The sequence below is a fragment of the Fundulus heteroclitus genome, chromosome 19 (assembly GCF_011125445.2).
Source record: "Fundulus heteroclitus isolate FHET01 chromosome 19, MU-UCD_Fhet_4.1, whole genome shotgun sequence".
In the NCBI taxonomy this organism is placed as follows: Eukaryota; Metazoa; Chordata; class Actinopteri; order Cyprinodontiformes; family Fundulidae; genus Fundulus; species Fundulus heteroclitus.
Window position 1 is genome coordinate 6,236,108 of NC_046379.1, and position 17,942 is coordinate 6,254,049.

The 17,942-nt window shown below is 40.9% G+C and overlaps 1 protein-coding gene across 1 annotated transcript in view; it reads left to right on the plus strand.

Annotated features, from left to right (window-relative positions):
* Nucleotides 1-17,942, plus strand: part of ltk (leukocyte receptor tyrosine kinase) — an 84,888-nt gene that overhangs the window by 51,558 nt on the left and 15,388 nt on the right. Inside the window, exons 11-19 of the mRNA XM_036150758.1 lie at nt 349-417; nt 1,331-1,505; nt 3,837-3,987; nt 4,107-4,235; nt 5,710-5,866; nt 7,801-7,986; nt 9,245-9,343; nt 15,722-15,883; nt 15,977-16,087. Of these exons, the coding sequence (XP_036006651.1) occupies nt 349-417; nt 1,331-1,505; nt 3,837-3,987; nt 4,107-4,235; nt 5,710-5,866; nt 7,801-7,986; nt 9,245-9,343; nt 15,722-15,883; nt 15,977-16,087 (1,239 nt within the window). The remainder of the gene's footprint in view (nt 1-348; nt 418-1,330; nt 1,506-3,836; nt 3,988-4,106; nt 4,236-5,709; nt 5,867-7,800; nt 7,987-9,244; nt 9,344-15,721; nt 15,884-15,976; nt 16,088-17,942) is intronic.

A 17,942-nucleotide genomic window follows, 5' to 3' on the forward strand; every position in this document is an offset into this window, starting at 1 on the left:
GAGCCAGGAGGACGAGCGAGGCTCCCGTTTTGCTTAATCGGATTTAAAAATACAAAATTGGTTTGAGGGAAGATCTTGGCAGAGCCTGTCACACAAGCGTTCCCGCCACTAAGTGGACAAATTTCTCTGCCGGCATGCGAAAGCAGACAAAGAGGACAAAGGCAGACTTATACGTGTTGACTTCCTGACCAGAGAAGTATCTCGGAAAATATCTGCCGTTCATCTTTTCTAATTGTTTTCATTGATTTTTAATAAGGTCACATTCTTTTGGAGCATAATTCAGTCAGATGTAGATGTTTTCTATGACTAGATTTTTTTTTCATAGTCTGTCTTTCTGCCTGTCGTCAGATGTCAACTCGCTGCTGCAAATGCCCGACTTTGATTTCCTGAGCCCTCTTCCTGAGCCTTCAGTCACAGGTATGTACAGTAAAGCTCCTGAAGTGATCCTGCAGAACTAGCAAATTTATAAGATGGCAAGGCAAGGCAAGGCAAATTTATTTGTATAGCACATTTCAGTACAGAGACAATGCAAAGTGCTTTACATGATTAAAATATAGGAAAATAAAACAGAATAAAAGCAGTTGGAATAAAATGTTGAAACAAAATAAAACATGGCATGGGAAAATAGAAACTAAAAGCTAATATTAAAAACAGTTTGACTACAAAGTTGCACTAATGATGTTTCAGTAAAACAGATTAACTATAGTCAATCATAAACAAATGTGTTTTTAATCTTGATTTAAAGGAACTCAGGCTTTCAGCACTTTTACAGTTTTCTGGGAATTTGTTCCAGATCAGTGGAGCATAGGAACTAAATGCTACTTCTCCATGTCTGGTTCTGGTTCTGGTTCTGGTTCTGGTTCTGGTTCTGCAGAGCAGGCTGGAGCCAGAAGACCTTAGTGGTCTGGAGGGTTGATGCACTGATAACAAGTCTGTGATGTATTTAGGTGCTAATCCATTCAGGGATTTATAGACTAACAGGAGGATTTTAAAGTCTATTCTCTGAGATACAGGGAGCCATTGGAAAGGACTTCAGAACCGGGTCCATGTTCTCTACTTTCTTAGTCTTAGTGAGGACTTCAGAACCAGGTCCATGTTCTCTACTTTCTTAGTTTTAGTGAGAACACAATGGGGCATTTTTGCTTTGATAGTGAATCATGCAGAACTTGCATTTCAAAATAATTGGTTTTTGAATGTTTTTGGCCAACTATTTATGTCAAAAACTGTTAAAAATACAGGGCTCTGAAATGGCTTTTCTTACACAATTTCCCAAATGTTCCAATTGTTTATAAAACAGTTTAATTCCCCTTTATGCCACCTGTGCTTGCAGAGGTCTCTCTGATGACGTGGTGGTTTAACTCATGCGGTGCCAGCGGGCCCCACGGCCCGACCCAGGCCCAGTGCGACAGCACCTACAGGAACAAAAACGTCAGCGTCACTGTGGGGAAGGAGGGACCGTTGAAAGGAGTCCAAATGTGGAAGGTCCCTGCTACCAACCGATACCTGTGAGTGACGGTGGGGCCGGCTTACATACATGAACATGGTTCCTTATTATTAACGAACACATCCAGGTACATACCCTCCGATTTAGATCTGAAGCTCATTGCATTCACCCATTTGCCTTTGTTTAAGTAACAAAATTTAGCTAATTCAAGGTTAAAGTTTTTTTTTTTAGTTTTTTTTTTTTTTACCAATATCAATATACTTTGGGTTTATTTCCATTGATGCCATAAAATAAGAAAATCCAGAGATGCAACCTAACAGAGCGTTTGACTGTGTTTTAGGGCTTTTAACAAGATCAAATTAATCGTCATAGGTTTCATGCTGTGTTAAACAGTGTTAACAACAAGTTGTTTATTATGCTCTTCTGGTCACTTTGTGACTTTATGATAATTTTATTAAAATCTACATTAAATGACAACCAGGATATTGACTTTCTTGTACCATTAGCCCTAGCAACAGTCATCTGGTCTATTTAATTACTTACATTTGAAAATATGTTGCAGTTTATTCAACTTCTTGGGTTTTAATGGTCTAAAGTTGAGTTCTTGAATCTTTAGCTTTAGTAGGGACCAGGGGCGTAGCTACAGGTGGGCCTGGCTGGGCTTAGGCCCGCCCAATGAAGTTGTTCCATTTTCTTTTTCTTTTTTTTAGGGTTCTCACTTAAAGACATACAAATAATCATAAGATATAAAATGAAGCAAAAAATAAAATGAATTTATGCTGCACTGCTAGTGTTGCTGAACTATCTTAAAAGTACACAACTGAACGTTTACTGAATTTTTGCACCATTATTATTTTGCACTGCCGACAATAAACTTTTCAAATGAATGCCTTTTTTGCACCATTATTTTTGCACTATAAACATGGTGAAACATTCTTCTGCACACTATTAAAAAAAAAACTGTTTTTTTTCCTGCACTGTTACATCCTTATCACTGCTGCACTTTATATTGTTTCATTTCAATTGCAATCTCATTTCAATCTCATTACACTGTTGTAAGCTGTATTCAACGAAATTTAATTTTGTATGAGCTCTGTACATACAAAATGACAAAAAAGTTTATCTAAGTCTAAGAAAACGACAAGCTTCATGTTCTAGTCCTCAGTAAACCGGCGGCACAGATAGAAATTCACCTAAGAGCCGCGGGGCTGTGATAAGCCAAATGCAAGGAGATGCTGGAAACATCAAGTGTTGATAAACCGTCAGCATGTGGTGTTGGATACTATCATGATGTGAACCAGACGGGACTTTCCTCAAAGAGAGCATGAAACAGAAGAGCGCCAGATTAAGGGTAGGCGCACTGTGAAGGTTAGGGTTAGGGGCAACATCCTTTTAACCCCCCTTGAGGATGCCAGGCCCAACCATACGGCACAATTTCCCCCAAGATTAGCTGTTAGCAGCACCGAAGGATTCACAAACTTCTGTTATTCTACCGTCAGGAAACGTATGACTAAAAATATTTGTTTTCTATTCTGTTTAATAGTATAATTTGTTGCTCTGTGGAAACAAACTGTATTCTTTTTACTGTTACTCTATTGACCAGGCCGCGGTCACCCAAGGTTATTTTACTGAATAATGTGCTGTCTCAATTGTAGACTTCTGTAGTAATAAAAGACTCTTGAAACCAAAACTATATTTTACCATATTTAACTTAATCTAAAAGGCAGAGGGATGTTTACAGCCTCAGTTCTGGACTCTCATACATAAACAACACGTCCCGTCCATTCCTCACCCAGACATTAAGTAGGACCCATTGTGTCCACCCATTCAGGGGCGTGCCCAGTAGGATATCAGTGTTCTGTTAATCACGTTGGTGTAGAAGATGGAGAGGATACGTTAATGCAGAAGTGTCCTAGCTGACACGTTTCCCCTAATCAGACATTCTTGTCCGATCTGAGTATGTCAGGCTCTTGGCTCCAGAGTCCGTGTATCTGTAATTTCCATGCTGTCCAGTCCCTGTAACCTCATAATCTCCAACTTAACATTACCTAACGTTCAAAGACTGTGATCGTTTTGGCTATACTCACCCTAATTCATTGTTTTGTTGCTAAGTCAAGATTTATCTTCATCAGGGGGAGAATGGGGTAAGGCAACAGAAAGTAAGGGTAACGGAAATGGTTTGTAGGTTAAATCACTCAAACCCTGCTCCATATTGACACTGAGGGGACAGCGCTGGATGTGTTTTTGGAGGTAAAAGGTTTAAGACTGTCCTGGGTGTAAAGTAATTTTTTTGTGTCTGTGACAGAAATCTGCACAGCTGATGAGCCCTGAGCCAAAGTGTAATTTCAGTCGCAGAAGTTTAATCGCTCTGTGCTGCTGTAATCTCCCTCAGCATCTCAGCGTATGGGGCCGCAGGAGGAAAAGGTGCCAAGAACCACAACAAGCGCAACCACGGAGTGTTTATCTCTGCCATATTTCCACTGGAAAAAGGAGAAATACTCCACATCCTGGTGGGACACCAGGGAGAGGACGCCTGCCCCGGGGTGAGCAGGACGGCGGACATGATCGGTGTCCACACAGAGGAGCGACTGCAGACTGACCTAGATACAGCTGGAGTTGTGTCTCTGATGTGGTTTCTGTTCTCCTCCTCCTCCTCCTCCAGAGAAATCCACACACACAGAAAATCTGTCTGGGAGAGTCGTCTGTGATCGAAGACCGCCGCAGGTCTGAGACCGGTGCAGAGCGAGCAGGAGGAGGCGGCGGCGGGGGAGGAGCCACTTACATCTTCAAGGTGGCAGAAATTATGTCTCCTCTTTCTGATTCCCTTCTTCACATTGTCTGCACGTGGCAAACTGCAAAATTACCTAATGTGTCTAAGTGTAAAGTGAAAAATGAGCGCATTCAGGTGCATATCAAGAAATTAGATTCAAAACGTGAAGCACACAAGTGATTTTGATGCCTTGCACACAAGTTGATGCATTCAAGGTTTTAATGTTTATTCACTTAGATGTGACTTATAGCAAATGAAAACCCAAACTTCTCTTTCTCACAACACATCTTTAAAATGAACAGAAATAATCAACAAGTCTGTATAATATGTGAGCTTCACCTTTTGAAATCAGTTGGCTTTCAAATTATATGTTTAGAACTAATTTCTTTATTACTCTTCCATATGTAGCCAGACTTTTTATTGTTTGTTTTACAGAGGTGGTCTTTTATTCAAGTTTTCTGGAGGTGTTTTAATTTGCATTTTGGCTGCTATTTCCACGTATTCTCTGTTGAGCACTTCCATCTGAGCACAACAGCTCATTGTCTGCTTGCTTGGGAGAATAAATAAAAGTGGGAAACTGGAGGATAAAAGAAAATGTCGCTGTCAGACTATGCGACAGCGAATGCAAAGGAAGAGAGAAAAAGTCCAGGAATGAGCAAAGCTGAAGAGCCTTCAGTTCATTAAATTCAATTCGGTTAATTTATAAAACCTTCCAGGCGGAGGAAACCTCCAGCAGAACCAGAACCAGGCTCGGAGTGAACGACCCACTGGGGGTTTGAGGAGACAGAGCAGAGACACAAAGAATAAAGAAGCACTGATCCAGGGATACTTTCTATGATAGAGAAAAGTAAAATGGTAATTACAGACGAGCTCAGACCAGGTGGCTTTATTTAGGAAAGAAACACAGCTGAGCAGGTCCAGAGCCAGATTTCAGGTCAAGAGGATGAAACAGAGCACATTTGTGCTAAAAGCTCAGCCAGTAGCAATATTTAGTTGAGAAACAAAGTTAAATGCTGAAAGTCAGGGAGGGCCAGCTGAATCATCTATTGGAAAACACAAAGTTGTTGGCAGCAGTAGTTCAGCTGATCGGCCGAGATCAGATGAAGGTGTTTAACTGCATTTTGTGGACTTCCTGATAATAAAGAATTGCAATATTGCAGCCTTGAAGTAAGTCCATGCATGGACTAGTTTTTCAACATTACTCCTGGACACAATATTTCTAATTTTGTCAATATGTTACACATTAAAGATCTAAGACGCTACAGAGCAACCCAACAGGTTACATGAAAATCTGAGTTGTTGAAAGCAAAATAAATAAATGAAAAAGAAAGAAACAAGGGCAGATTTAAGGCTTTTGCACATTATTTTTGAAAGCGCCTGAACTGGCATACAACAAAGGTATTATAATTGGCTACGTATGTCTGTGAATAAGAATGGCTGCAGTGAACCAAGTCGGGTTTGTCTTTAAATTAAGATTGCTGGTTTGTTGAAACAGATGGAGGGTGGTGAGCTGGTTCCCTTGCTGATTGCAGCTGGTGGGGGAGGAAATGCCTACCTGGAGGACCCAGAGTCTAGTCTGGACCAGATGCCTCTGGAGCAGTTTGAGAACAGCACCACAGCTCGTGGTACCAACGGTCTGACCGGCGCAGCAGGTAGTTTGGCTGCGTTGCCTCTGTGAAACGTTTCCACTTTGACTTCTGACTTCTTCGATGAAATGTAGAGGCAGTGTTTTATGTGGGACTTTGAAGACATTTTACATTCTGAAAAATCATTTTTGAAAAACAGAACAAACAGGAGAGAAACAAAAACCCGCATTGCACATTGCAGAAATAGAAACAACCAACTCAGCATGTATCTGCTTTATGCCATTTACAGAGCTGAATTGCAGTAATAGAGTAAAACAACATTGTTATTGTCTGGCTGTTGTTCAGAACAAACCTGGGTTAGTGAGTTGGGTCAAAACCAGCTCAAGCACTCAATATTTCCTACCTTTTACTGCGCCTTTGGGTATTTCTGATCACCCACACAGGAACTATGAACATCTATTTCTGTCCAGAGCTGAAAAAAATGTTCCCACCAAAATCTCATATTGAAAATTTTTACTGGACAGCCTTCTAAATCTATTTGGATTGCAGCCAAATAGATATTATATTTTATCAATTAATCTTTCTGTGCAGCTGTTTGGTCTCATCATTCTGACCTGTCACAGCATCATGCAGAAGCAAATGCTCCACCCTAAATTATTAAAAATTGCCATGAGCGCTGCTGATTTGTAACATGTTTAACTGATCTCATCTTTTAATTGCTTTATTCCAGTAAATTCCAAAAGTATATTTTTGAATACTCATTCAAAAGCAACAGTTTAAAGGTGCATAGCCATGTCATTTGACTTTTTTTTTATTTATACGCCAGTTTTTTTGAAAGATTATCACGTCCTGCTGGTGTATTAGCTGTTATTTTCCCGTTTTACGCTTTGTTTTTGCTCAATTTCTTAGTAAATAAAGCCTTTTGTGTTTATTTTTAATAATGGAGGAAGTACATCACTGCACATGACCAGCAGGGGTTAAAACAAGGAAGCGGCTAACGGCGTATCCCAGCAAAACAATGAAGAAAGGTCCAAGATTCAGTGAAAGAAATGGCAAAAAAATATATGATTCCAAGAGGGAAAAGCTTGGAATGTCGCTGGGAATACATTATTATGAACGTTGGTGTTCACTCAAGCAAACAGTAAATCTGCTGAGGCTCGGATGTGACCACAGAGTTCACTGACGTGACTAAATGTTCTGATATGAGGCTCTTAAAGTTGCTGTAGATCGGTTTATTTAATTAATAACGGTCTTTGATTACACCGAGCTGCCACTTTACTGTAAGGCATTGCAGAGGGTCAAGCTCGCGTTATTTAATACTGTTTTATTAATTAAGCAAACCGGCATTATGATAATTCTGCAATACTGTTGCTAGATGTCACCACGTCTATTTATATTTGTTAATCGCGCCTGGTGCTGGGGCTATTTTTATCCACATAAAGGACCATCAAAACATTATTAGGATGCAGGCTTGGTGTATATAACTTTATTTCATCATGATTAAACAGTTTTTGATCTTTTTTAATTAACATATAACATGGCTTTGTACCTTTTATATGGTCTGCTTGCACCTTTTGTCTTTGAGTGAGTGGGCTGAAAACGGCCAATTCCAGCTTCCTGTTAGGAGATATTGACACACGTGTTCATTGTAGGTCTCACATGGAAAAGGAAAAACTAAATAAATAACAAATTAAAAGCTCTCTGATGATATTTTATGCTCAGTTCTTCCCAAATTCTTCCATTTTAGGAAAGATTTCCTTTTATGACATTTTTTTCTCCTAAAATCCAGCAAACCACAACAAATCTGGTTTAAGCTACAGAGTGAAAGGACGCTCTCCCTCTCTGATTGCCTCTCTAGCTGATTCATTCACTAACTGTGGGAGTGGAAACAGACAAATGTGGCAGATTTATGGGGCACAGGGGTGAACGCCGCCCTTCACCCCTCGGTGGTGCCGCTATGCTTGTAACAATGAGTCACGTGACGCTTTGTTTTCTGAAAGGTGGAGGTGGTGGTTGGAAGGACAGCCCCAGTCCTCATCTGAGCGCCGGCAGGTCTCTGGTGGAAGGGGCAGTGGGGGGGTCTTCATGCCCCCTGGCTCTGTCTAAGCTCAGCTGGTCAACTTTCGGGGGGTTCGGTGGTGGAGGCGGAGCCTGCACAGCAGGAGGTGGTGGAGGAGGATACAGAGGTAAGCGGTGAAACAAAATAACTTTTTCATTCCCTCCTAGTTTGCAGGTGAAAGACGAAGCATTCGTTGATGATCTGTTGTTTTTGTTATTCGATCTGGCATCTTTTCTTGTATTTCAGTAAGGTACATTAGTAGTCAAATGGATTCCCAGAGAGGAAAACTTTTTGTCTTTTTATTGCATTTTTAGCTGAGACCCACAATTCTACAAAAAGTCATGCTTTGTAGAGGAGCACTGAAGTGTTAGCTGAAGATGAGACACAAAACCCTTTTTTTTTTTTTTTACAAATAAAACCTTGAAAAGTGTGCCGTGTATTTGTATTAAAATTCCTTAAAGAATCACTTTTTTGCTGCAGTTACAGCCGCAGATCTTTATGGGTACGACCGTTTCAGCGTTGTACATCTGGAGACGGAAAGTTTTATTAATCTTTCTTCTTAACTTAAATTCACTCAGATTAGATGGAGAGAATCTGTGAACGTCAGTTTTCAGATCTTGCCACAGGTTCTGAGTTGTATTTGGGTCTTAACTTTGACTGGGTTTTTGAAACACAACTATTGGGGCTCTGGTTGAATTTCCAGGGGATTTGTCCTGCTGGGAAGTCAACCTGCAGCCGCTAACAGGCTTTCATCCAGGATTGTCTTGAAAATAACTGCATCCATCATCCAATTACTCACTGACCAGCTTCCTGCTCCCTGGTATGTTCTAAGTGATGTGCAGGATTAGCTCCCCCCCCTTCCTGCCCCATGCACATTTTTCATGAGCACAAAACAGTTCAGTTGTGGTCTAATCTGACAGGAGCAGCCTCATCTGGATCTTTTACATAAATAACAACAAAGTACATCAAGGTCTGTTGTTGTAACATCAGAAAATGTTGAAAAGTCCAAGGACGTGTAAAAACTTCAGAAAGATAACAGCCCAGTAGGAGACAGGAATAAAACTGATGGGAGCGGAGAAACTGAGCACCTCTGAATGACTAATGTATCGAGAAGCTGGAGATGAAGATGTTTACGTGGCTGTAAGAGGATTCGACACACGCAGAGCCACAAATTTCCAGTGGTATTTAAAAAGTAAGAGTTGAAAGCTAATTTACTGAGAGCAGTCGGGTGAACCGATCGCTGGATATGAGCAATGAGACGGAGGCCGAACATGTAATTACTGTGACGTCTTCGTGAAGAGGACTGAACCTTCTGCACCGAAGTTATTCTGAAGCTTACATTTTTAAATCTGAGTCATACAGCAGCCAAATTTAATTTCTCACAGGAGGCGATGCTGCGCTGACAGACGATTTCACAGCCGACGGGCAGAACGGTGTTTCATTCATACATCCGATGGGAGAAATTTTCTTACAGCCTCTGGCAGGTGAGCCTCGCACTGACACCCTGCATGTTTATAATACTACTTCTACTAATATTAATAATAATAATGACGATAGTTGACATGATTTATTTGTGTTTTCTTAGATTTTTTTGTCTGTTATGTTTATTAATCTGTCCTTGAATGCGACTGAATAGCCTGAAATGTAACTAGGCATACACTCCATATATATCCCAGATGAATAATGCAGCCCACCAACGAAAAGTAGACGTTGAGTGCATGCACTTCAAGAAGTTTCCTACAAACACTTGAATCGCAAACACAAAGAAACAGGATTAATTGGAAAGAAAAACAGAAAGAAGCAAAGCTAGCATAAAAGGGAATTTACTAAAAGAGGCACTTCATAAAATACTACAAAAAAAGTAAAGAATGGACGTGTGTAGTACAGCTAATAGACTAAAAAACTAAAAGCTGCCGACGCCCTGAGGTTACTTCTTCTTTATCTTCTTCTATCTTCTTTACAGTTACATAGTGAATGCAGGCTTATAATCAAACATGTGGCATTAATATGAGGAATAAAGTTACAGTGAAAAGTTTACATCCACTGATCACCAGCAGGAATGTGATTGCGATGATTTGGTCTTTTAATTATCATATTATATTATTATAAATTATAGGAACAACAGCAACAATTAAAAAAAAAACAAGAACTGGGTGCAAAGGTTGAAAATTGCACATACAGACTTAAATATTAACATGAACAAATTAATATTTGATTAAATGTCCCTCAGCATTTCTGGCATCTTTCTGGCTGGATATTTAATCAGTCTTCTTGGCTTTTTGGCCGTAATAGTAAAGTTTGTTATACGTGGCCGGTTAAATTATCGAGAAGGTTGAGGTTTGACTTTAATATGAGGCTGATTTGTCTATTCCAAACCAGTCAGGGTGTATGTTTGGGATTATTGTCCAGTTTGCACTCCAAACCATGTTCAGGCTTCAACCATTTGGCCCAAACAGAAAGGTTTTAGAATGTGAACAACCCAGAAACCGCCAAGGCGCGAATGAACCCGACGCTCCTTTAACTCCACCGTGAAACCATGCTAGTTTAACATCAACAGGGACTGAGAGAAAGCTGACCAAGAAAAAACTCACTGCTAGAAAGTCCAGATCCTTCATTTGGGTTGACATTTGCAGCTGCCAACAAGAACAAGCAAAAAGACCCCTGGAAGAAAGTTTGATGGACAGATAAGAAAAGGATTTGGCTGTTTGGTCACAATTTGGCCTCAGAAAAAGCACATTTTGGTGGAATTAGGTCGAGGCTTTAGGACATTTTGACACTGTACCAACTTTCACACGTGATGGCGTCACTCTTATGCTGTTTCATAAAGTGGGTGGAATAATAAAAAAGGAAGATTTGAACACAAACTCAAATAAACAGCTAGATGGATGAAACCTAGACACATCTGGATGCTTTAGCAGGAGGGTCGTCCCAAACACACATCCTGACTGGCTTTGGAAAAGATAAAGTAGGCGGATGCATTAATCTCTGCAATGCTATTCTGTCCTCTGTTTTTTTGTTCATGTACAGCATTTTGAATCGTCTTGTTACTGCAAAGTGCTTTATAAATAAACTTGCCTTGCTTTATGGAATGGCTCTAAACCCTACTTAAAGCTTACAGACCATGTTTGAAAGTCGGTTCTGTGTCAAGAAACCAAAGCATTTTAAAGGCGCTCTACCTGCCAAGAGGAACGGTTAAACATCCTACCAGAACAAAGCCAGAAGCTGGTTAATGACTATAGAAAGTATGTGGTAGGGTTGCAACATGCCAAGGAACATTTAACAACATATTTGTGGGGATGTTGTACATATTTTTAGTTTGGTTGTATAATTGTCACCCTGTGGGGGTTAGAGAAACAAAACCACAAGAAATGTTTTGATTCAATCCTTGCTTTAAAAATATCATTGCACTTCCATGTTATATGTTCCACCCCCTTGGAAAACTGCCAGCCTAAATGCACCTTTAAAAGTCCAGAATGAATGACATTCATGGTGATGGTTGCATCGAAGTAAACTCCTGACTCAGCTTGGATGGTTTATGGCGAGTATTATTAATCAGGTGCTCAGATTTTGGTTCAAAACCAGTTCTGTGGACGACCAGGGATTCTTCTGTATTTGCAGAAGATTACAATCTCCCTATCTGGAAGCTGTTGCTTGAATTATGTTACAAAATTATACAGCCCTTTTTTTAGTCATGCAGGTCGCATTCGTACACCAAAGTCAAATTCAATCAAATCCTCCAGGTTGGTCAGAAAGTTTCCTCTCTAAGGAAACCCAGCAGGTTGCATCAAGTCTCACCAAGCAGCATTCACTCCTCCTGAAAGAGCGTAGAGCCACAGTGGACAGTCGTCTGCATTGTTGATGGCTTTGCAGCAATCCCTTATACTGAGCATGCATGAAGCGACAGTGGAGAGGAAAACTCCCCTTTAACAGGGAGGAGAGCCTCCAGCAGAACCAGAACCAGGCTCAGTGTGGCAAGGCAAATTTATTTATATAGCACAATTCAGTACAGAGACAATGCAAAGTGTAACTAGTGCAGTCGAAGGCAGTCCTAAACAAATGAGTTTTTAGTCTTGATTTAAAGGAACTTAGGTTTTCAGCATTTTGTGAACGCTCATCTGCCTCCACCCACTGGGGGTTAGAGAAGACAGAGCAGAGACACAGAAAGCACAGAAGCTCACATTGATCCAGGAGTACTTTCTATGTTATATGGTAAAAGTGGATGATCTGTCTTCCCTGGATGGTGTCACAGCTAACAGAACGCCAGACCAGGTGTACCTTCTATGAACAGAAAAAAACAACACAGATCACTAAGCAGCTTTGGGGTTCAGGGCCTTGCCCATGGGGCATGTCAACATCTGGTGGGAGGACAGAGCTGGAATCAAACCCAGAACTCTCCAGTTGCAGGGCACTACTCTTTTCACTGAGCCACAGAGCCTCCTGCATCATTTCCAATTTCTTCTCACAACATGCAGTCTAACAAAGCACCAAGACTAGTTTATGCTTAGAAACGCTTCCTTTAAAAGTAAACTCTGTGTCTCTGAGTAAAGTCTGAGGCATATAGCACAGATGTATGGAGTACTCTCTGATTTATGTCAGCGAGAAGAGCGGCCATCTGATTCTCATTAAACCAGATTGAGGAAGAGGAAAGCGGCCGGCTAATTGGTGGCCTCGTGCAGCCTGTTGCCTTCGGCGCCGGCGGACAGACGTCCCCTCTCCAGTGAAAGACGCTGTTGTTCAGCTCAGCGATCGTTCCCAAACACAGCCACTGGATCAGTCACATAAAACCCTTTCAAAGCCTAATGTGAAAAAAATGGTTGTCATTGTAATGATAATTCAATTTGAAACCCCAATATGTTTATCAGTCATGCGGTTAAATTGCCCTCTTGTCGTTTAATCTAGGGTGAAGTTTATTATAGGACACAAGACACAAGCCTATTTTCCCGTCTGCCGGTAAAAATGTTGGCGGAGAAACAACGAAGCTCTGTTTCGGTTGTGATTTCAGATTCAAATGACGCAGGGAACGCTTAACAATTTTTAATCTGTTATGAATAAAAACAATAGCTTAACCTTTAGTGGAAACTGAGTTTTAAAGACACGACTGGTCATATAGAGCGCAATAGTTTTAACCATGTTAAGGAACAACACAGCACCATGCGTCTAATGTCGACAAGCTGTAATCATGTGGAAAATATTCAAAAATAATGTGAAGTCCTGTTTGTTTCCATAAAATATATTGGCATTTGAAGACATGCCTTTTTTTTGTTTTGTTTTTTTTACATTTTATGCAAAAACTGAATAAAATACTATAAATAATAATTGCTGAGGAGGAATATTATTAGGAGTAATTTTAAAACCGCAGACATTTTGTCCTGGTTGTTGAAGTGAGAGTGAGTGCCGTCTGGAGACTGAAAGCACTGACTGAGGCCTTCAGAAGGCCGATTACAGCAGCTAATAAGTCTGCACAGAAAATTGTCTAGAAGTAGAGGAAATTGAAAAAGACTCAGGTCAGGTTGTGAAGGCAAATTCATCCCACGAGCACACTGCAAGATGCTGAAAGAAGTCTCCAAAAACCCTAAAATTTCTTTATGGACCTACTGCAGGCTCTGGTTTCTGATGATCTGAAACCTTTACAGTCAGAAAGAGACTGTGGGTGTTCGGCTGTCGTGGAAGAAGTCCAGTTTTCATGGGTGGTGTGCAAGGAGGACATTTTTTTTTATCAGAATATGTTTGCACTTCTGGAATAAGATTCTTTGGACAGATGAGTCTAAAACTGAATTAGACCCCGAACGCAGAAGTCCAGGAAAAGAACCAGACACCAGTTGTGAAGCATAAAATGTGTCATGGTTTGGAGCTGCTGTACTCCAGTGGGAACAGGTCAGTTCATAGGATTCACCATGATTTCTACACAGATTTCAGAAGGTGTTTGAGTAAAACGTGAGACCATTTGTGAGAAGGTTAAACTGAAGCAGAACTGGACTCTGCAACAAGAAAATTACCCAAACCATACCAATGAATCCACCCAGGACGGGCTGGAAACCTTGAAATGGAAAATCCTAGTTTAAGTCCAAATCCAGGTCTCACGGAGGTCCTGACAGCTGACTTTAACTCGGCTGAAACTGCAATAAACCCCTCAGAAATCTCAAAGCTGTAGGTTTTACTGTTAATTCACAAAAGGCATGTTTGCTTATTTAAAAAAAGAACCTTAACATGTGAATGCTAACTGTGCTAAAAATGAATCTACTTATTAAAAAGGTAAAAGTAAAAATTCGATGAATGGGAAAATAAAATCTTTAAAAAAAGAATTTTGTATAAACTGATTAATATTCCTGGATTAATTATTAAAAAGTACTATTCAGTATTTCCTCCTGACGTGTTTAAATCCGTTAAACGCATCATTTAAACCTGCCTGTCATGTCGAAATATTCTGCAGCACGAGCGCCGCAGCTCTCACACACCATGTGTCCAGCACTACTTTTTTTATTTTTTTGGGGGACTGTTTTGATTTCTTGAGCCAACACTGGAGCCACTTTGGTTGTAAAACGTCATATGAAAATCCCAGACTGGGATTCCAAACCACTGGACCGCAGAACATCTGTCATCAGGTTGAGAGAGGTCTGGAAAACAAGCAGAGAAACCAGTAAACTTTGATGTGAGGGTAAAAAAACAAAAAAGAAACATTCTGTAATGAAAACAAATGCAACATTTACAGTTGAAACCACATATTTGCATATCACAGGGGGGGAGGGGAGACCCAGGGTATGCAAGAACCCACACAATGACATTAAATCTAAGTTTTCCTTAGCCCTCTGATGAACAAATTATGAAATCCTGTCAAGATTTTTTTATATTTCTATTCTACTTAGGATATAAGATAAGATAAGATAAGATAAGATAAGATAAGATAAGATAAGATAAGATAAGATAAGATAAGATAGACTTTATTGATCTCACAGTGGAGAAATTCACGTGTCACATCGGCTCAATAATCAAATGAAAGGTTTGAAACCTTTCATATGAAAGGTTTGTTTTAAAATAAATTTGTACCTATACCCAAATGAACCCAACTCCAACCCCAATAGTCATAATAAAATACAAATCAACTACATGACGTATGTTGGTAATATAGTTATTGCATGACGTCCACTTTGTCGGACATGTAGTTAATTGCAATTTTTGACTTATTTGAAATAACATTTTCAAAACTACTTGCTTAGACACTCCTCCATATTGTCATATTTTCTCCACCTCTAGGGTACTGCTAGAATCGAAGAATTGACAGGATCCCCCAGCAGGGTTCGGCTGTCTGTCGGCCACTTTGGATTCAGAGGTTCACTTGTAGTTACAACAACTGACCACTAAATGAAACTCAATGGAGGGGGGCAGCAGAGAGCACTCTAACTGCTGACATGCACTTCCACCATTTAAACCTATATATTTAGGAGAAAATAACTGTTAAAGACCTGTCCACTGTGGTTACCGCTATGCGGCAGAGGGTTACAACTTTTCCACACTTGAATTTTCCTGTTTAAAGACAGTTAAGATTAACAAAATTATCTTTAAGCTCCCTGTTCCTCATCCATTCCTCTTGACCTCACCCATACTCATCTCCTCTTCTCAGCCACCCTCTTCATCACTTATCTCTACTCCCTTTACACACAGTTTAGCTCCTTTAACGCAGTTTGTCAATATTAAAACCAAGCCAAGGTTCTCCAAACTGACTTTGTTTTGGCACAATTCTTGGCCGGGATCCAGTTTGCTGTAGAAAAATGGTTCTGGGGTCCCGTCGATTCTGTCCGCGTTCCACAGACGTGCAAATTTATGGCTTTCGAAGCTTAAATCTTTGCTGCTTTTGCTCCTTCCAGCCATGGAGGGTCACGGCGAGTGCGAGATCAAGGTGCAGCTGAACTGCAGCCACTGTCAGACGCAGAGCTGCAAACGAGAAGAGGACACGCACCTCATCCTTTGTCTCTGCGACGATGACGAATTCCTCGCCGCCGACAACATAACCTGCGTTCCTGCTGCCGGTGAGTCGTCACAACTGCACATTTTCACCCCACGTCAAACACGCATCCAACCTTTTTTTGTTTTTATCTGCGTTTCCCCCGACCCTCCTGCAGCTCCGTGGAGCCCCGTCCCTCCGGGCCAGCTGTCCACGTCGTTGATCCTGGCTGTCGTGGTGTCCATCGTCGTGAGCGGCGTTGCTTTGGTCTGCGCCGGCGTCATCCTCAGTAAGAGACTCCTGCAGTTCTGCGCTCAGTCGGTGCCCTCCACTTTCCACCGGCTGTGAGCACACGTGCGTTTAGTTGTTACTAGCTACTGGAAGGGGCCGAGAAACTTTGAAAACAGAGCCTTTCAGTGACTGAGGGCCCGAGGATTAAAGGAGGAAAAAAAAAGCTTTGCCAACAGTCTGAACACTTTTATCACAGCACATCTGTCTGCTGACACTCTCTTTTATGTTGACTCAAAGCAAATATCGTTTACTCCTGGGAGGATGGGGAACCGGGGTGGGCTGCAGATAACAGTGACATAATAGTTATTAAAAACAAAAGTCTTATTTAGCGCCTGTAGTTTATTGATTGTTCTCGTGAAAGCCTGACTCGGCCGACAGATAGCGCAAGCGTCTCCAGCACAACAACCATGAAACGCGGAAAGCTTTGACATTTAACTACAAAGTGTTTCCTGGTTACGTACGACCTGAAAATAAACAGCGGCGTACAGCAGTAAATGTCATCCCCCACGATTCAGCAGCATGAAAGGAAATAAGAAACGTCACGATTATGAGGACATGAAGATCAAAAAACGGCAGAAGGGAGGAAGGAGTCATGGCTGACCCCTCAGTTGGTTTTGGACAAGGGAAGTATTATTCAAGGAATTATTCAACGACACGGAAAGTATTTCTAAAATGTGTTGCAGCTTAGCACTAACTGCACTCTGCGATATAGTGCTTAGCAGTGTCTGAATATATGTTTTTAAAGAATAATGTCCTTTTTTTTCCCCTGCCGGTGGAGGTTTTAGTGGGTCTTGCCAGTGAAGACTCTCAATTGTCCAAGTCATAGCAACTACAGTAGGCTTAAATCGAAGCTGAATTCTCCCCCGCACTGAACCGAGGGGGAGGGTTGAGGTTTCAGCTTCCCAGCATCTATAACCCAGCATTAAAACTCATTTCAAATAAATTACTCAAGAGGTCTCATCAGGATTCAGGCGGATAAGTAACAACTCACACCAAACAGGCTCTAGTGACCTAAGGGGGGGGACGAGCAGGTTGTCGTTTATTTGCATCTGAATTTGAACGCTCCTAGGAGGATAGGCCTCCATGTGCTAAAAAAACAGCACCTCCCAAACTCCAGCTTGCCCGACCCCGCATAGGTGGCCGACTGTAGTAAGAAAAACTGAAAAAAAAAAAATCTGGTTGCCTTAGATTTCAGGCTGAGTTAGCTCTTATTTGGTCAGATTAGTGAGTGAAATATATACAAACTACTTGAAATAGGGTTTAGACGAAGAAGCAATATTATGACACACAGTGACGTGTTCACTTTTTACCTCATTGGGGTAAAAACATAACAGAAATCTGACCATAAGCATACAATGTCTTCCAATAGTATTCTTACCTTTTGAACATTGTCACATTGCGGCCACAAACTGATTTTATTAGGATTTTATGTGATTGACCAACGCAAGAATGATAGTTTTTTCAAAGTCTGAAAAAAATGTCATATGCATTCCAATCCAGCCCCCTTACATACCTTTACACCCATTGTTGAAAATCCGGCGCAAGTCCATCTTTGTGTGATTGGATGTTGGTAAAAATAGGGCAGTTCTGTGAAGACCTCAAAGGTTTGTCAGAGAAGATCAGTGAACAGTCAAGGAGCAGATCGTGTCTCTGGAGGAGCAGCTGAGATCTAAAGCTCAGGTGGGAGAGTCTGTCAACGGGACGGCTTTTAGTTGTCTGGCTTAATGTAAGAGCGGCAAGAAGAAAGCCATAAATGGAAGAAATCCACAAGAAATCCTGTTTCCTGTTTGCCACATGTAGGAGACAGAGCAAAGATTTGGAAAAAGGTTCTCTGAAAATGAAATTAAAATTAT